We start from the raw sequence: 16,774 nt of genomic DNA on the forward strand, positions 1-16,774 counted from the left end.
CTTGGATAAGATAACATAAAATATTCTTAGGATCAACAATAATCCCCGCTTTTAATTTCTAAAAAAAATAATCAGAAGACATAAAAGCAAGGGAAACGGAATTAAAACCAATCACGCGCCTGAGAAGCGCGTGCGAGATAAAAGTTTAGTTCTGATCTGCGTTTTCGTGCACCCTGTCACACACACCCTCACAAACCTTCGACTTCTTTTATTTTCCCTCAGAAAATAAAAAAAATTTAAAACATATCTTTGAAAAAAATATAAAGTCCAAAGGCTCTTCTTAGTCGAACTCTCTAAAAGCCATAAACCCTAGAGACTAACCTCACCTTAGCCTCCATCTACTTGACACGTGTCCGTTTCACAGCATTGCACCGTTCTGTCCTATAAAACACACCAATTAACCAAACAGTCCCAAAAAAATTTAACAAAAAAAAAAATAATCCACTTCTTCAAGCAAAGCTATTCATCTTTTTCTCTCTCATCCGATTCTCGTTCCGTGAAAGTTTATGGTTTCTCTCAGTTGTTGATTTGATTGGTGAGTCGAAAGAGCAGAGAAGCAACAATGGCGAGCGAATTTCTGAGCGGCGACGAGATTGAGGTGGTCGAAATCTTGGTTCAGCTTTCGGAAATTATTCTCCGTCGAGACTTGAGCTCTCCAGAGTTCATCCCCGATTGGGGATTTAAAAGAAGGAGATCTATCCCCGGACGCGAAAACGACGACCTCCGAGGAAGAAACGGCGTCGTTTCTCGGTCACCTCCGCCGCCGAAAATCAAGGCTGAGGCAACGAGCCCTGCGACGCCGCTTTCTTTCTCGCCGAGCGAGTCGGACTCGAAGCGGAAACATCGGAAGCGAAAGTCTCTTCATCGCCACAAAGAGGTGTGTAATCTAAAGCTCGAGTTTTTTTTTTTTTTTTTGTTACTGTTTCATCTTCTTCGTTTGTCGTTTCTTTGGGACTTTTGATTTTTGGATTCTGATTTTTTTTTTTTTTTTTGGTAGAAACGAGAAGATTTGTATGAGAAAATTAACGAGTTAGCCAAACGGAGAGATTCAATGTTACAAGTAAGTTTTTTTTTAGTCACTTCGTTTCTTGACTTCACAGCCATACATTATCTTCTTCCTCGTCATCTTCTTATTTTTTCTGTTGTATTTTATTTTATTTTACCTGTTGCTCTTCACAATTTAATTAATTAACTTTTTTTTTTTTTTTACGGTGCGCAAATCAAACAGGAAATTCAGAAAGTGAGAATTTATTACGACAAACTGAAAGCTGACAATTTGGAATTAAAAGCAAGGAAAGAGGAGGTACTTTAAATCTTCTCATAACTGTTTTCCCTAATGTTCTCAAAATTAATTCGAGTGTAATTTTCTCATTTTAATTTTTTTTTTTTTTTTTTTTGGTACAGTTGATAAGTACAGAGCTTTTTAAGGAAACGCCGGATATGAAAGCAGGTCAAAGTTCGAGACTAGATGGCCAATTCAATCAACCCAAGGACAGCAATCAAACGCTTCATCATCCACCGTTGAATCAAGATCCAACGGCCAATGAAAAATTGACCGTCAAAGATGAGAGCCTACTGGGTATTCCTGATCTTAACGTCTCAATCCTAGCCGAGTCTTTTTCGGTCGATGCTTGTCAGCCGTCGGATAATTCGATGGTAAACGACAAAGATCAAAGCCGAGCCATGGCTAGCGAAGCGAGACGGAATAGGATTCAGATCTGCAGAGCCAAGAATCCCATTGCTCTCAGACGTTAGTGATGTGAGATTTATTGTTTCAATTAATTGTTCTTTTTAATTGTTATGAAAATTTGGGTTACAAAAATGTGACCCTTTTTTCCATTATTTTTGCTTGATTCCGTAAAAGAAATGACGTAATCATTCACTGCGTTACTTATTGTATCTAATTAGTTTTTTTTAAATTTTTTGGTTTTTGTAGAGAGAGTAAATCTAGTAGACATTGACCTTGGAATCAGAAATTTTCCAATTTATACTCCCAAGTCCTAACTCTATATTTTTACGTCTTTAATTTTAGCAGAAATTAGTTACCCTTGCTTGTTCGTGTTTAGTGTTCATTTATCTAATGAGAAAACCGAAGCATACAGAAAATCAGAAGACCAGATTACTTTCTTTTATTTCTTTATTGCTAGTATTTTTTTGGTATTGCTCTGCTTTCTTTGAATTTGTCAAAGTCTCAAAGAGCGAAATGAGTGTTTTTTATTTTAGATGCTAAAATGACAAAGGGATTGTATAAAGATCTCATTGTATAACAAATGACATCTAATTTTTTATGCTAAAAGCCTACTACAAGGGACTGTATCACTGTAACTAACGACATCTACAAAACAATGACATTGACAACAAAATCAGTCGCCTTTTCAAAAAAAAAAAAAAAATTATTCGTAATTTATCAAAATTACTAAATAAAAAAAATAGTTTTATTTCTCTTTCATAATACCATAAAAAGAATATCATAGGGGAGTGTTGGGCCTGTGCTCTCTAGTAATGGGCCTGACATTGAATGAGGCTTGGCCCTAACAAATGGGTGCGAAATAAAAGGGATTATTCCAAAACAAAACCATATGTTTATTTAAAATAAAAAAAAAAAATTGACCAAAATCTAATAATTGGTTTTTATTTCAAAAGTATGACTCTTTACTGACAATATTTTCAATAAATAACTATGTTTGTTGACAATAACTTCAATAAAATCTATACTTATAAAGGGATTTGGTTGTTGCTCCAAGGGGTTATAAAGGGATCAAAATCAAGCCCCAAAAATCAACGTCTATCTCATTAATTACATATTTATCCTCTAAATTACACATCTAACAACTCACCTCGTGTTACTAAGATTTTTTTTATCAGGCTTCTTGATCATTCGAAATTACACATCTAACAACTCACCTCGTTTTACTAAGATTTTTTTTGTCAGGCTTCTTGATCATTCGAATATTTACAAGATCAAGGGCCCCAAAATCAAATGATTTCGAAAATAAGGATTAATAACATATTTATCCAACGAAACTAAAACTAGCCTCGTGCTATTAAGATTCTTTTATTAGGCTTCTTGATCATTCAAATAGCAAAGTTTAATTTTTGAAAAGGCGGTATAATTACGAAATTGTTGAATTGCTGGATTTTGTGACTAATCTATCACGAATATGCTAGATTTCGTAACCGAACTGTCACGACATCCAACAATTTCATGATCAATTTCATTAAAGGTATAAAAATACTCATTTACTTATAGTTATTACGGTTCATTTGATCCATTTTAATATTTTATTTAAATTTGAAAGTCGAAATGTGGATTTTCAAAAAAAATCGTGTAAAACGTGGATTAGTAAGTTTGAACTGGCTTAGTTATTTATATTTTTTAATAATAAATTGAATACTTAATTTATTTAGTTATAAAAATAAGAATAATATTGAATGCATATACACATAAAGTATTTAATTATACAAGTGTATAAAGAATTTTTATTTATATATATATAAATAATCATAATGTTAGTTATAATCTTATATAAATATTCAAAACACATTAAATAAATTATACACAAATAAAACACTATATAATTTATTAAATTAATTTGTTACATCAATTCTAATTTCTTCCTTTCAACTTTTTTTTTTCTTAAATTAATTTTTAATTAAAATTAAAATTTTATACACAAATACATTAATGAGCTTCTATAAAATAAGCATATATAAACAATTAGATATGAATTTAAAAATAAATTATGAATATACTTATGTATATATAATAATAATAATAATAATAATAATAATTGGGTATTTTAAACATTCATTGAAAGTAGTGTGTATTTTGAACTTTAGTTGCAATTAATGAGTATTTTGATGCATGAAAAAAAAGTGATATGCAAAATGTCAATAGAATTATACACGGCAGAAGTGGTTAAACCACATTCTTATTTAAGAAAACATATTTAGGTGTCTTTAGTAACAAACATGTAACTAGTGGTGACAAAAATCACTTCTAGTTACATGTTTGTCACTACACACTCTTACATCTGTCTAAAGGGAAAAAAAATAATAATGTGTATAAGTCATTTATTTATTTTTATTGGTGTCCAAACCCAAATGTCAATGTGTAACTGTGAACTACAAATGATAGAAAGAAAAAAGTCACACATCTATTATTTATATCAAAAGACTATAAATATATATATTATTTATATATATATATACATATATATATATATATACACATGCAATCATTTAGTTATATGTAGTAATGAAAAACATAAGATTTCTATGATCCAAAAGTAGTGCAAGTGTCCCTAACTGTGTATTTTATTTTCTTATAGGTTGACATCATAATATTCTTATGCATTTATGTGAGGGTATTCGTTAAAAAGATAAGTGTAAAGAAGAGAAATGGTATTAAAGAGTACGAAAATATTTTGTAAAGAAGAAAATCAGATTTGGAGCATTGGACGTCTCAAATGTCGGATATCATCTTCCTTCGTTTACATAATTAATTAATACAAAAAATCTCGGCTACATTCCTATTACAATAATACAACATGGCCAAAATGTATGATTTCGGTTACATTCACAAAGAAATACAAGACCGATTCTTATTCATTGGATTCAACCCAAAAAAAAAAAACAAATGATAATGAAAATCTTTATATATGAGAGAGACCATATTAAACAACAGAAAGATAGATGTATAACACAAACAAGCAAATACACAAAGCAATATTCATACAATACAAACCAATGATGTGATCCTTATCCCTGGGCAGGGTGGTTATCTTCTTCGTCCTCGTCAGCTATGACATCATCGTCCTCGTCATCGTAATCCTCGTCAGCGGTGGCGTCTTGGTACTGCTGATACTCTGCGACGAGGTCGTTCATATTACTCTCTGCCTCGGTGAATTCCATCTCGTCCATGCCTTCGCCGGTGTACCAATGAAGAAAAGCTTTCCGGCGGAACATGGCAGTGAACTGCTCCGAGACGCGGCGGAACATCTCCTGGATGGACGTCGAGTTTCCCACGAACGTCGACGACATCTTCAAACCCCTGGGAGGGATATCGCAGACGCTGGACTTGACGTTGTTCGGGATCCACTCGACGAAGTACGACGAGTTCTTGTTCTGAACGTTGATCATTTGCTCGTCGACCTCTTTGGTGCTCATTTTGCCGCGGAACATGGCCGAGACAGTGAGGTATCGCCCGTGGCGAGGGTCCGCGGCGCACATCATGTTCTTCGCGTCCCACATCTGCTGAGTCAGCTCCGGGACCGTCAGGGATATGTACTGCTGGGACCCTCTGGAGGTCAGCGGAGCGAATCCCACCATGAAGAAGTGCAGGCGCGGGAACGGGATCAGGTTCACGGCTAGTTTTCGCAGGTCCGAGTTTAGCTGCCCCGGGAACCTTAGGCAGCAAGTTACCCCGCTCATTGTTGCTGATATCAGATGGTTCAAGTCTCCAACTGCGAAATTATAAATGAAAACAGTTATAATCTCTGGGTAAATGGGATTTTGATTGACTTTTTAGCCTTATCATCTCAGTTAAATTAATATTAACCAAAATCCTGAAAACAACTATTAACCTCTGTTAACCTATATACAAATTTTTTTTTACAAAAAATTAGAAAAATAACCAACTTAAACGTTTGATATTGCTAAATAGCCAAGGTTTGTTAAATATTAGATAAATAGTCATAAATGATGACGTGCCTTAATATGATAGTGGTTATTTACTTAATATTTACGTTTGTAAATATATAAAAGTGGTTATTTACCTGATATTTATCAAACCTTGATTATTTAACAATTCTCAACGTTTAAGTTGACTATTTTGCTAAATTACTTTTTTTTTATTATATAAAAATACCTTATCCACAAAAATAAAATAAAAATTATTAATCTTTGGTCATAATTTTTTTTGTCAAAACCGGTTAAGGTTAAAAAAATCCAATGATTATCTCTGAGAGAGTCTAGTAAAGGACCCCCTTGGAAAGTTTATCAATAAAGAGAGCATTTATTTATTGACAAGAGGAGTCATGTAAATGTATGTTAAGAGAGTTGTGATGATACAGCTGGGAGTGCTGAGCTTGAGGGTTCTGAAGCAGATGTCGTAGAGAGCCTCGTTGTCGAGGACCATGCACTCGTCAGCGTTCTCGACGAGCTGGTGGACCGACAGCGTGGCGTTGTAGGGCTCCACCACCGTGTCCGACACCTTTGGAGATGGGAACACCGAGAACGTAAGCATCATCCTGTCCGGATATTCTTCTCTTATCTTCGATATCAGAAGCGTCCCCATTCCCGACCCCGTCCCTCCCCCCAATGAGTGACATACCTGAAACCCTGCTCCCAAAAATTCACATTTTTTTTATTAGCAGAATAGCAAAAGTTTCTAATTTTACGTCGTCAATTATTTTTATTTTTTTATTTTTTATGACATAGTAATATTTTTTTTACAAGTATTTGTTGCAACTAATCAATTATCTATCTCCTTTTAAGGATCTAGTTCAAGTTTCATTTTATTAGGGAAATAGTCCAACAGACCGAAATTAATTAAGTTAACTATTTCTCTAAATAAAATGAAATTTTGACTATTTTTAAAAAGAGCGTGAGATATTGAGCTACTGATCTAATTGTATATTAACTGATTTAGTTGGGCAGTTAGCTAAACATTAAGAATAGGAATATAAAGTGGTGCCAATCAACAACCAAGAAAAAATTGAATAAAATTAGAAATAAAAGTCAGATATATTGTAGATCTGCTAAAATCATCATTAAGTATATGGGGAAAGATATAAATAAGATCTCCGGGCATTGTTTGTCTCCACGCCAGACAAACTAATGGGACCTCATTACAACTCAGCCATATCTACTTGCTTGTTGTGTACAGATCTTCAGATTAAGCTGCTCAACCACTTTGTGGTTTATATATTAAAACAAAATAATACTAATAGTATAGTAGACACTAGACAGACAATTGCAATAATTAAGTTCTATTGCTGGCATGACATATTGACATAATTGGAGAGGAGTTACTGTTAAATTTCATATAATAATAGGTTTAGGCCCACGTTAAGGGGATATTTAAAATAAATAATGAAAAAAAACTGTTGAATGAAAATAAAAACACCAGCGTGTCACGTCAGGGAGATTATGCAATATATATATATGAAGAAAGAAAGGAGGTATAGTAAAATTACCGACAACAAGTTCCTTCTATTTCTACATTCTATGATTTCGAACAGTTTTAATTTAGTACTTGATGACAATACTCATACAAGAAATTAGATCAATCACGCAAGCATTGGATCGAACGCAACAGAGAAGATAGACGTTTTACATGTGTCCCACTTAAACCAAGGCTTTTTATTATCATTAAAGAAAAAAATAACTTGGCCATTTAATTTCCTGAGATTGATGTTGAAAATATTCCATTTTGGTCCATCTCATTCTCAATAACTGAAGCTTATGAATTGAAACATAGAACATCAAAACCCCAAACTTCTGTTGAAAACCGTTTTCAACCATAAAGAATTCACAATGGATTTTGAGTAAATTAGGCATATCAGAAGAAGAAGAAGAAGAAGAAAAGCATGGAATGACTGACCTTGCAAGCAATCGCAATTCTCGGCCTCTTTGCGAACGACGTCGAGGACGGAGTCGATGAGCTCGGCGCCTTCGGTGTAGTGACCTTTGGCCCAATTGTTTCCGGCGCCGGACTGACCGAAGACGAAGTTGTCGGGTCGGAAGATCTGACCGAACGGCCCGGATCTGATGCTGTCCATCGTGCCGGGCTCGAGATCCATCAGCACCGCCCGAGGGACGTATCTCCCGCCCGAGGCCTCGTTGTAGTACACGTTGATCCTCTCCAGCTGCAGATCCGAGGCCGAATCCCCCGTGTACCGCCCCGTCGAGTCTATCCCGTGCTCGTCGCAGATCACCTCCCAGAATTTCGACCCGATCTGGTTCCCGCATTGCCCTCCTTGGATGTGAAGGATTTCTCTCATTCTTGATGGTCGATTAAGGAGAGAGGGAATGAGAGAAAGGAAAAGGAAGGGGATAGAGAGAAGGGAAAAAAAATAGAGAGAGAGAGGGTTTGGTTTTGAGAGAGAGAGAGAGAGTGTGTGAGGGAGAGAGGGAGATTCGGAGGCTGCGAGGGTATATAAGGAGTGAGAGAGCGGGATATTTTTTGAAGCACCTGAAAATCTTTCATGTCAAGTTTCACCTTTATGCCCCTTGACTATTATGTTTTTTGCTAATTGGTCCCTCACTAAACAAATATTCACGACTATTACTATGGCGTTCTGTAGCTTTACATTTCTTGTTTTTCTTTTGTTTTTCGGTAAGCAAAACGCGGAATTCTAAGTCTGGATCTTGATGATGCGTAATGCAGACCAGAAGACGAAGGCGGGTGAAAATATGAGAAGGAAATATTTACAAAGGACAATGTTTCAAAGAATTTATAGTTTAGGGGCCAAAATTCAAAATGGCCTTTTGATTGAGGGTGTTGAGTAAACATTTAGCGGGTAAGAAACGGGTGTCGTTAATTATCGGTGGTGGATCAGCTGAGGTGTGACAGGAAGAGAAAGTAAAGACATCAAATCCAACTAAGCATTGCCATCAAAACCACTCTCTCTATTTCTCTCTCTATCAGCACCGTTCTGGCATTTATTTCGGGCCATTAACTGTACCACAAAAAACGACACCGTTTATCCTTCCCGAGGCAAACAGCCAGGATAACCGTTTCCCGGGAATTTTTGGTCAACCACGTGGAATTGCCTTTCTGTAAATTACCTCGTCCTTTTTTTTTTCCAACAGCTTTATCATAACCCAGACAGAAGAAACACACGTGAATCCTTGGCTGTTTTGGAACCATTTCAGTAGCAAGATTGTCAGAATAACATATTTATCTTTCCTTCTCCTGATATCGGAATCCAATGTGAGATTAGTGTTGCTCCGTTTAATAATTTGTCAAATTCAATCACTCCTACGACGTTCACTGTGAATCATAAGAAACTATCTATTTTGCTTTGGACACCATTGTTTGGACTTGAGTTCTCTAAAACTAGTACATCACCCAATACAATGTACACAAAAAAAATGACGTTCAAGGTTTTGGAGATTTACACGGACTCGGCCGGTAATACAACAAGCTAACTATTGATTCAGTGTTGTAGCAGAGGCTCGTTGCAGAATCTCTTGAAGTTCACAGCCTCGTCCACCAAATATTCACTGCCCAACACATCGATAAAGTGAGATTGGTTAGTCAAGGAAAGCGTTAATATAAAAGCTAAAGATATGCCACTGAACTCACAAAATCCGCTCAGCCATTGTTGGCGGTTCCCATCTAGGACTCCAAGGATAGTCAAAAAGCTGATGCGACTTGATCGGTGTCCCTTGGGGGTTGAAATGCTACATCATTATATGAGTATAACCTTATGAGCAACCATTATTAGGAACAAACACCATTATCCTAAAATGACTTCTTAACCCATTATTCATACAGCTGCACTAGATCTTTCCTCGTGAATACTAATCAAGTGGTATCTATCAGATTTTCAAATCAAGAGCTGAAATGACAAAGACATGATGAGAAATAGGGTAAAGAACATTCATTTTCAAGGCATCAGGTATACCTATAAGCGAGCCTACTTTTCTTTTTTGTTGGACTTGGTGATGAGTACGAGTGATCATGTTTTTTTTTTTTTTTTTTTCTGTTGGCCTAGATATTTTTATTTACTGATAAAGAGGATACAACAAATAACAGTGTGAACAATGACATCAATTGAGCAGATACAAGATAATATTTCTAATTTTTGTGATAAGCAAATGGAAAATCTACTTAAATTTTAGTTTAACCATGTCCATAACTGTACACTCTTTCTAGAAGAGCTTTATGAGCACAACAAAAACGGATAGGTAAAGTAAATGAATAAAGGGGTGTGCGCGGTCCGATCCGGTCTAAGACCGGTGCGCGGTTCGATGCGGTCTAAAACCGGTCTCCAAACTGGACTGGACCATTTTAAACGGTTTAAAAAAATTTAGACCAGACTGAACAGTTTGAGAAAATAAACCAAACCGGACTAAACTATTTTAGACTGGTCCGGTCCGGTTTGGACCACTTAGTTTTTTTTAATTGTCGTGTACAAATTTAATTAGAGAATAGGAAAAATTATAAAGCAAATTATATATTAACATAAAAATATATTAATTAAGATGTCCAACCCAATTAGTTCGTTCAAATGTCTTAGAAATATTGAAAAATATAAATAAATAAATAATGAAAAATGAAAACTTAAAAAATTAGGACGGGTCCAATCCGGTCTAAACCGCTGTCTAAAATTTTGAAATCGGACCCGACCGGATTAGAAAAGAAAAAAAAAACACACACACACACACACTTTTTTAACCGGACCGGTTACATTTTATTTGTTATAAAAAATTACTCTACCTATTGGACTTCACATAGCTAAACCCAAGCAGAGGCCACTATAGTAAACAACGTTATGAAGACAATATCCTCGTCCAAACTTAAATACTACATGCACAGACTTGAGTTGGATACACCATGCATGTTGACCTTGTAAAATACAAAGAAAGCTGAACTTTTTTCCAAGCATCTCAATGTTGAAATGAGATGAGAGAGATCGTTATTACCTGAGAACTTTGAAGCATCAGAATAGGCTGTTGCCTCGGAAACTGAGTTGGAATAGCGAAGTGAACCTTCAACAAGGTGAACAAAAACAAGGTAGAGTTGTCGCTAATTAGTATAAAGTGTAGCTAATTAAACGAATAAGATAAAAAAAATCTACGGAAAGAAAATCAAGACAGAAACAGATATATAGTTGAGGACTATTCGGACCTTCTCAACGTTTTCTAACCTAATAACAAATTACGATGACATCTAAGGCATGTTAAAAAAAGGGAACACTGTTCTCAATCTCAAACCTAAGAATAAATACTGTCAACATTATAATGTCAGTCTCATATAGCATTGAAAACTTGTACGATACCATGAATGCAAATACTCCAGAGGCAGCTAGCACCGTTGCCTTTCTGCAAAAAACCTTTGGATAAAACAATTACAGCAAACGGTTAGTCTTGGTACCGAAAAATATATTAAACGGTTAGTCTTGATAAAACAAGTATGATAAATATGCACACACATATATACATACATATATATATATATATATATATATATATATATATATATATATATATATAATTTGGATCCTTACTGGATCAGCTTCTAGTGGTCTTCCAAAGAAAACGGCTAATGCCTCAATAAAGCGCCTTCTAACATCAATTAAAGCAACTGCCTCCAAGACCTTATAAAGAACAACCAGTGTTAATGATACTAAACACGCCTCGTTAACTCATTAGAAAGAAAGAAAGAGCTGCAACAAAATATATTAAGCTAAACCTGTTTCCCCAAAAATTCTTCTAGATGTGGAAGGTATTCGGCCATGCACCTACGGAAGAGACAAACATTTATTTAACAAATTGTTTAAAGACTAAATGTTAGCCCGTGACATATCCCGGGTCAGAATTTGGCATACATCCCATCCACCCATGAAGGAAGCTTGACATCCTCCACGGAAAATAGTGCCTTCAACTCTGGGGTCGAAACTAATTTCAGGCGAGGAGCTGAAAGAGCAGACGAGTATTTCTTCGCTACCGGATATATAACCTGCAAGATCGCATATCTCTGTTATTTGTGTCGAGAGAAAAAAAACACACAAACAAACAAACAAACCTTTAAGTATATCTTTTGTGGATGTCTCCAAGGGGACCCGGGAACCATCTTATTTATGTCCATGTCCATTAGCGGCACTGCAAATTTCACCTCCTCTGTCTACTCCAAATTCAGGGCATATGAAGCCAAAGAAATAATCAAAAGCTAAACGCAAAGGTCATGGTCACCGGCAACAAGTTCCGCGAGACAACATTCGGGATAAATGTAAATGTTGACTTGGAAAGCAGAAAGAGATTTACCTTATCGACACCGGATATCAAATGCATTTCAATTCCCTAAACCAAAATAAATCAAAATTTAATATTCTATCTACTGTACAATCCTAATATAGCCTGTATTACTCCAGCGCTCTAGAATACATGAGTTCGTGGATTACCTCTCTGGACAACATAGTGCTAACTTCGAATTTCAACCGTTCATCATCCACTAGGCCAACGCGCTTTTCCTGGTACGACATGTATCGTTCCCTGAAAACCAAAACAGGTCGAATTCAGATCCACATAGCATAAAATCCATTGACTAACCTCATTGTATTAGCACAAGCGAAAACTCTAAACCTGAGTAATTGTATGAGAGACATAAGTCGTGAAGAGTCTTTGCTGTTCCATTCGCTTAAACAACTCCTTGGAGACTTCAATTCTCCACCGTCAGTCAAAAGAAATGTATGAAAAGTATCATCCTCGGTTTCAAATATAATATCCGGAGCCGAAAATGGAGAATCCGAATCGAATATAATATCCCCTGCGGTATAGCGAATCTCTTACAATCATATGACACAAATTTTGACGAGAAATACATCATAATAGAAGAATAATTCGCTCACATTTCAGAAAATCTAGGCAATATGGAATGGCTAAAGTGAAGCGATCGATAACTCCGGGATAGAATTTGCTACCGGACCACATCTGCTCAATCTGCGGAGAGCGAATCTGGTGAATTTGATTTCCATTTAGAGTTTCAGACCAGGTTCTTTCACTCTAGGTTTTCTCACAGAGAAAGTGTAACGAAAGCCAGAGAGAGGTTTTTTTTTTACCTTTATGGTGAGAGGAAAATTGGTGACGAGGTGATTGAGCTGAGAGGCGATGAGAGGAGGTACGTTATCGCCGGACATGCTTCGTCTGAGATCGATTTCCGGCGATCACGGGGGTTCTGAATTGCTTGGTTCCAGTTACTGATACTTCGTCAAGCCTTGGGTATATTTACAATTTATTTTTTGGAAGGGTATATAGAATTATTTACCTCTCAACACTTTTAAGTTCCTTTTTTTATTTTTACTGTTCTAACTTCTAAGCTCTCATTCCATACGTTATGAATCTGATGTTAGGTGGCAGTGTATATGATTAAACGAAACGGTTACGAAATTATTCTAAGTTACTTTAGATATAAATAAATTTATCTATTTTAATTGGATAAAATATGATAATACGATTAAATAATTAGTCAAAAGTAAACCATATGATAACAGTAACACACGGCTAAAATTTGATTACTAGATAATCTATAAATATCACGATTACAACCAGCACTAAGATGATCTAATAAATATGATTGCCTCCAATAATTTTATTACGGTCTAGTAAAATATGATTTATTATTATTTTCAATATATATATATATATATATATATATATATATATATATAATTTATTATTAATACATTATAAAATTATGTTTATAGTTGTAAAAAAAACAGTAATCATGTAATGACTTAAGCATGAATTTGCCACCCAGTATTCTTAAATGCTCATGTAAAAGTTCTAAAAGTATTGAGGTAGAGGTTGTATAATATTTTTTTTTTTTAATTGGTTGTATAATATCAAGTATGACTATAAAATTAAACAAAGTTTGAGCTGATAAACCAAATAATCGGACTAATGAATTGAGATAAACAAAGGAAAAGATAGATACTTATGACATGTACCGATCTGTTACTCTTATGTTAAGTCAGAGTGTCAAACCATATTGGGAAACTGAAGTCAATTGTATTGCCTTCGATGTTCTTCTTTTCTTTTTAAAACGTGGATTTTTTTTTTATCTTCAAAACTAATACTTTTTAGAGAATTGTAACTAACTAATCACTTGAAAGTTAAAACGCGTGAATTTTATTCTAGTCAACGTTTTTTTTAACAATCATTAGGTTAACGTAGCAAGTTTTTTATACCTTTATTACCCTTAGTTTTATTAATTAATAAAATAAAATTTTTGAAATTAAAAATACTCAATTTATTATTCAAACACCACTAATTAATAAGATCTTACTTTATCTCCCCTATTTTTCTCTTTTTTCGAATTTCTCTTATTCTCTCTCCGAAATCGTTTTTTCTCTCTTTGTTGTAGTACATAGACGAAGTCGGAATTTCACAAAACTGTAGAGATTTTTTTAGTAGAAACAAGCCAACAAAAACAACCTCGTGCCTTAAATGATTTTAGCCAAATTCCTCCGTTTTCGGGATCCAAAACAGTGTTTTTAACCGATCCAGGTTTAGAAAATTCGGATTTTTAATTTCTTTGATGTTTTTCGTGGAGTGCTTGCTGTAGAACTCACAGTCGAAGATTGGGGCTAAGGTTAGTGCTCAAAGATCGACGTGAAGATCATCGACAATAATTTTGAATTTTTTATTTTAAATCGCGTTTAGTTAATAACTGTTAACAGGGTTCACTATGTGGACTCTCTCCCTCTCGCTCATGGCTTTCCCTCACTGGATCGGCAGTAAAATTCTGCTAATAAACATTAATATGCCTCTTTTGTTTTTTTTTCTTCATATTTTTAGCTTTTGAATTATCATTAATTTGTTGTTAATTAACGTTAATATGCCTTGTTTTTGTATAGTTTCAGGTTTTTCTCAATTATCGGTTAATTTGCGTTAACTATCGTTAATATGCCTTGATTTTTGTATGATTTCAAATCTTTGGCTGCTGAATCTTTAGTTAATTTATGTTAATTATCGTTAATAATTAATTGTGATTTTTTAAGTATCAAGTTAATTTATTTTAAAAAAATTGATTTTTTCCATTTTTTTCTCAAATCGTCAGCTAAGAGTTTTGCGATTTTTTTAAAATTCGTTATAAAATATATAATTCTCTTTATTAGGTACTAATTGATTCCTTGATTTGTGGAATTGTTATTACTTTCTTTTTTCTGAAAATAAACACTTAAGGGCATTAAGGTAAAAGATTAATATGTGTTGGATATTTTTTAAAGGTTTCAAAACGTTGGCTATTAGTTTTAAAAGAAAAAATGCTTCAACATTTTGCTAAAAGTATTGAATTTATTATCATCCATGCCCGTTTTGCAATCACAATTTTAAGGAAAAATTTTAAATTATGAACATTTCATTAAAAAAAATCAAAATTATGATCAAATTTATCATAAACACATTTGTTTATTGACATGTTTGTCATGAACAGAGTTTTTGAAAATTTTGTCAATAAATAATCATAGTTTTGAAATTGGATGCAATTAATGAATTTTTGTATAAAAAAAATTAAATTAAATTTTATATTTTTAATTTAAATTCTAATTAAAAAACATGTATGTTAGCAGGTTTTTATGCACATATATTATACAAAATTGGTATATAATGTATTGGACATACACATAGATAATAGTAGGCTTTTATACACACATATGTATCCTTCAAACACACAAGAATACGGGCCTTAATTTTTGTCCCATTAAATTAAGCCTTAGAAAATTGCCTAAATCACTTATTTATAATTTTGGTGGTACCACGAGTTAACTTGGCGAATTCCATAAAATAATAGTACCGCACCTGTTTCAAATATCCCCCCATATATGATAAAGCAATAAAATTGGCAATATCACAATTTTAAGATGTTAAACTCAACTAAAACCACAACGGACTCTTTTTCGGATGATTAAAAATAGAGAAATTGTCTCATTTGTCACCAATTTCATAACATTTTCTCACTTTCCACCGAAAGACTAATTTGGTCTAAAATGCCACAATCTATGTTATTGTTGACATCTATTTTTGCCCTTCACTATTAGATATCAATATTGTTGACATAGATGGTGACATTCTGGGTCAAATTAGTCTTTTGGTGTAAATTGAAAAAATGTTATGAAATTTGTGACAAATGAGTCAATTTTTCTTAAAAATATAGCTCACAAAAACCTGACTTGAGTACTCGTGCACTCGGCTCGGCATTTAAGGGAAACTATTGGAGGGCTCATTATGTCATAAAGAGTTTGTCTCCAACAACTATTTAATGCCCACTCTCATCACATAGAATATATCTCGACGTCTAGGTTGGCCAAGCTCAACGGAGGTCCTCAAAGGTCATAACTTGGGTCAGCAAATGACCCGACAAACCCTCTCGGCTTTCCCATCTACATGGCACCTCATGATTCATGTGTAAATGAATCTCATGGTAATTTATTGTATGACTTTATTATCATCAGAATGGGCAGACCTTTCACTTTTACCCTCAAGGTTTTTAGTCTCGATTTGTATAAGGTTCAGATAAAGGAGGGTTAGGGCGGTTTGAACCCAATAATAAAACACATACAAATTGTATTAATTTAAGGCATGAAAATAATAATATTTATTAATATCAGCCATCATTTGTAGTCAAAATTCTAGTGACAACATTCTTCAATGTAATACTACATAGGTGTTCGAAATCCTCGGAAATCACAACATGCTCAAACTCCCTCACAAACCTGCTCAAACTCCCCCACAGACCTAACTCCATAACTCGAGCGCCATATGTTTTGATCATTGTCTCGTGAATCCTCAACTTCATCTCTGAAGTTCTGATTTCGCATTCAGATTACATGTTTAAAATAAAATTTTGGAATTATGAAAAAATAGTCCAAATAACTCTCTTTGCGGAGAGACTAATTGAACCAACAAAAGAAAAGTTGGGGATGATTTTGCTCCTTACAAATAATCAGGGACTAAAATGCCTAAAACATAAAAATGCATGGACTAACTGTTAAAAGTATTTTTTTTTTAATGTACGTCAACGCTTCAAGTCAACCAGGAATGT

The 16,774-nt window shown here is 34.4% G+C and overlaps 3 protein-coding genes across 4 annotated transcripts; 1 reads left to right on the forward strand and 2 right to left on the reverse strand.

Annotated features, from left to right (window-relative positions):
* The first annotated feature begins 212 nt into the window (after window positions 1-212).
* LOC149392458 (uncharacterized) lies at window positions 213-2,098 on the forward strand. Its single transcript, XM_089620608.1, has 4 exons — window positions 213-877; window positions 998-1,060; window positions 1,229-1,303; window positions 1,405-2,098. The coding sequence occupies exons 1-4, from the start codon at window positions 563-565 to the stop codon at window positions 1,753-1,755; spliced, it is 804 nt and encodes a 267-aa protein (XP_089476734.1). The 5' UTR covers window positions 213-562; the 3' UTR covers window positions 1,756-2,098.
* A 2,358-nt stretch (window positions 2,099-4,456) lies between these two features.
* LOC149392459 (tubulin beta-7 chain) lies at window positions 4,457-8,129 on the reverse strand. Its single transcript, XM_089621099.1, has 3 exons — window positions 7,607-8,129; window positions 6,073-6,342; window positions 4,457-5,465 (listed from the first exon to the last, which is right to left on the reverse strand). Exons 1-3 carry the CDS (start codon window positions 8,004-8,006, stop codon window positions 4,762-4,764), a joined length of 1,374 nt encoding a protein of 457 aa, XP_089477225.1. The 5' UTR covers window positions 8,007-8,129; the 3' UTR covers window positions 4,457-4,761.
* Window positions 8,130-9,005: 876 nt separating this feature from the next.
* Window positions 9,006-12,975, reverse strand: LOC149392460 (BRCA1-A complex subunit BRE-like protein). 2 transcript variants are annotated; one of them, XM_089621124.1, is made up of 13 exons: window positions 12,792-12,975; window positions 12,582-12,672; window positions 12,316-12,499; window positions 12,135-12,225; window positions 11,998-12,033; window positions 11,759-11,857; window positions 11,562-11,692; window positions 11,426-11,474; window positions 11,241-11,330; window positions 11,013-11,066; window positions 10,657-10,722; window positions 9,314-9,411; window positions 9,006-9,231 (listed from the first exon to the last, which is right to left on the reverse strand). In XM_089621124.1, exons 1-13 carry the CDS (start codon window positions 12,867-12,869, stop codon window positions 9,165-9,167), a joined length of 1,134 nt encoding a protein of 377 aa, XP_089477250.1. In that variant the 5' UTR covers window positions 12,870-12,975; the 3' UTR covers window positions 9,006-9,164. The 2 variants fall into 2 exon arrangements, with proteins under 2 accessions (XP_089477250.1, XP_089477249.1); XM_089621123.1 differs by having other exon boundaries at window positions 12,582-12,687.
* Window positions 12,976-16,774: the final 3,799 nt, after the last annotated feature.

Source organism: Urtica dioica, chromosome 7 (genome assembly GCF_054948205.1).
Source record: "Urtica dioica subsp. dioica isolate 48M chromosome 7, U.dioica_male_clone48M_v1_H2, whole genome shotgun sequence".
In the NCBI taxonomy this organism is placed as follows: domain Eukaryota; kingdom Viridiplantae; phylum Streptophyta; class Magnoliopsida; order Rosales; family Urticaceae; genus Urtica; species Urtica dioica.

Bases quoted from the DNA above. Each gene is read 5' to 3' on its own strand.
- LOC149392458 (XM_089620608.1), top strand. From the start codon at position 563: ATGGCGAGCGAATTTCTGAGCGGCGACGAGATTGAGGTGGTCGAAATC. The intron at 1,061-1,228 runs GTAAGTTTTTTT...CAAATCAAACAG, and splicing joins GGAGAGATTCAATGTTACAA to GAAATTCAGAAAGTGAGAAT. The intron at 1,304-1,404 runs GTACTTTAAATC...TTTTTGGTACAG, and splicing joins TAAAAGCAAGGAAAGAGGAG to TTGATAAGTACAGAGCTTTT.
- LOC149392459 (XM_089621099.1), bottom strand. From the start codon at position 8,006: ATGAGAGAAATCCTTCACATCCAAGGAGGGCAATGCGGGAACCAGATC. The intron at 6,343-7,606 runs GTCAGTCATTCC...TTTTGGGAGCAG, and splicing joins GAATTGCGATTGCTTGCAAG to GGTTTCAGGTATGTCACTCA. The intron at 5,466-6,072 runs GTATCATCACAA...ATAATTTCGCAG, and splicing joins CAAGCTCAGCACTCCCAGCT to TTGGAGACTTGAACCATCTG.
- LOC149392460 (XM_089621123.1), bottom strand. From the start codon at position 12,869: ATGTCCGGCGATAACGTACCTCCTCTCATCGCCTCTCAGCTCAATCAC. The intron at 11,693-11,758 runs GTTTGTTTGTTT...GCGATCTTGCAG, and splicing joins CACAAAAGATATACTTAAAG to GTTATATATCCGGTAGCGAA. The intron at 11,475-11,561 runs GTATGCCAAATT...TCTCTTCCGTAG, and splicing joins CCTTCATGGGTGGATGGGAT to GTGCATGGCCGAATACCTTC.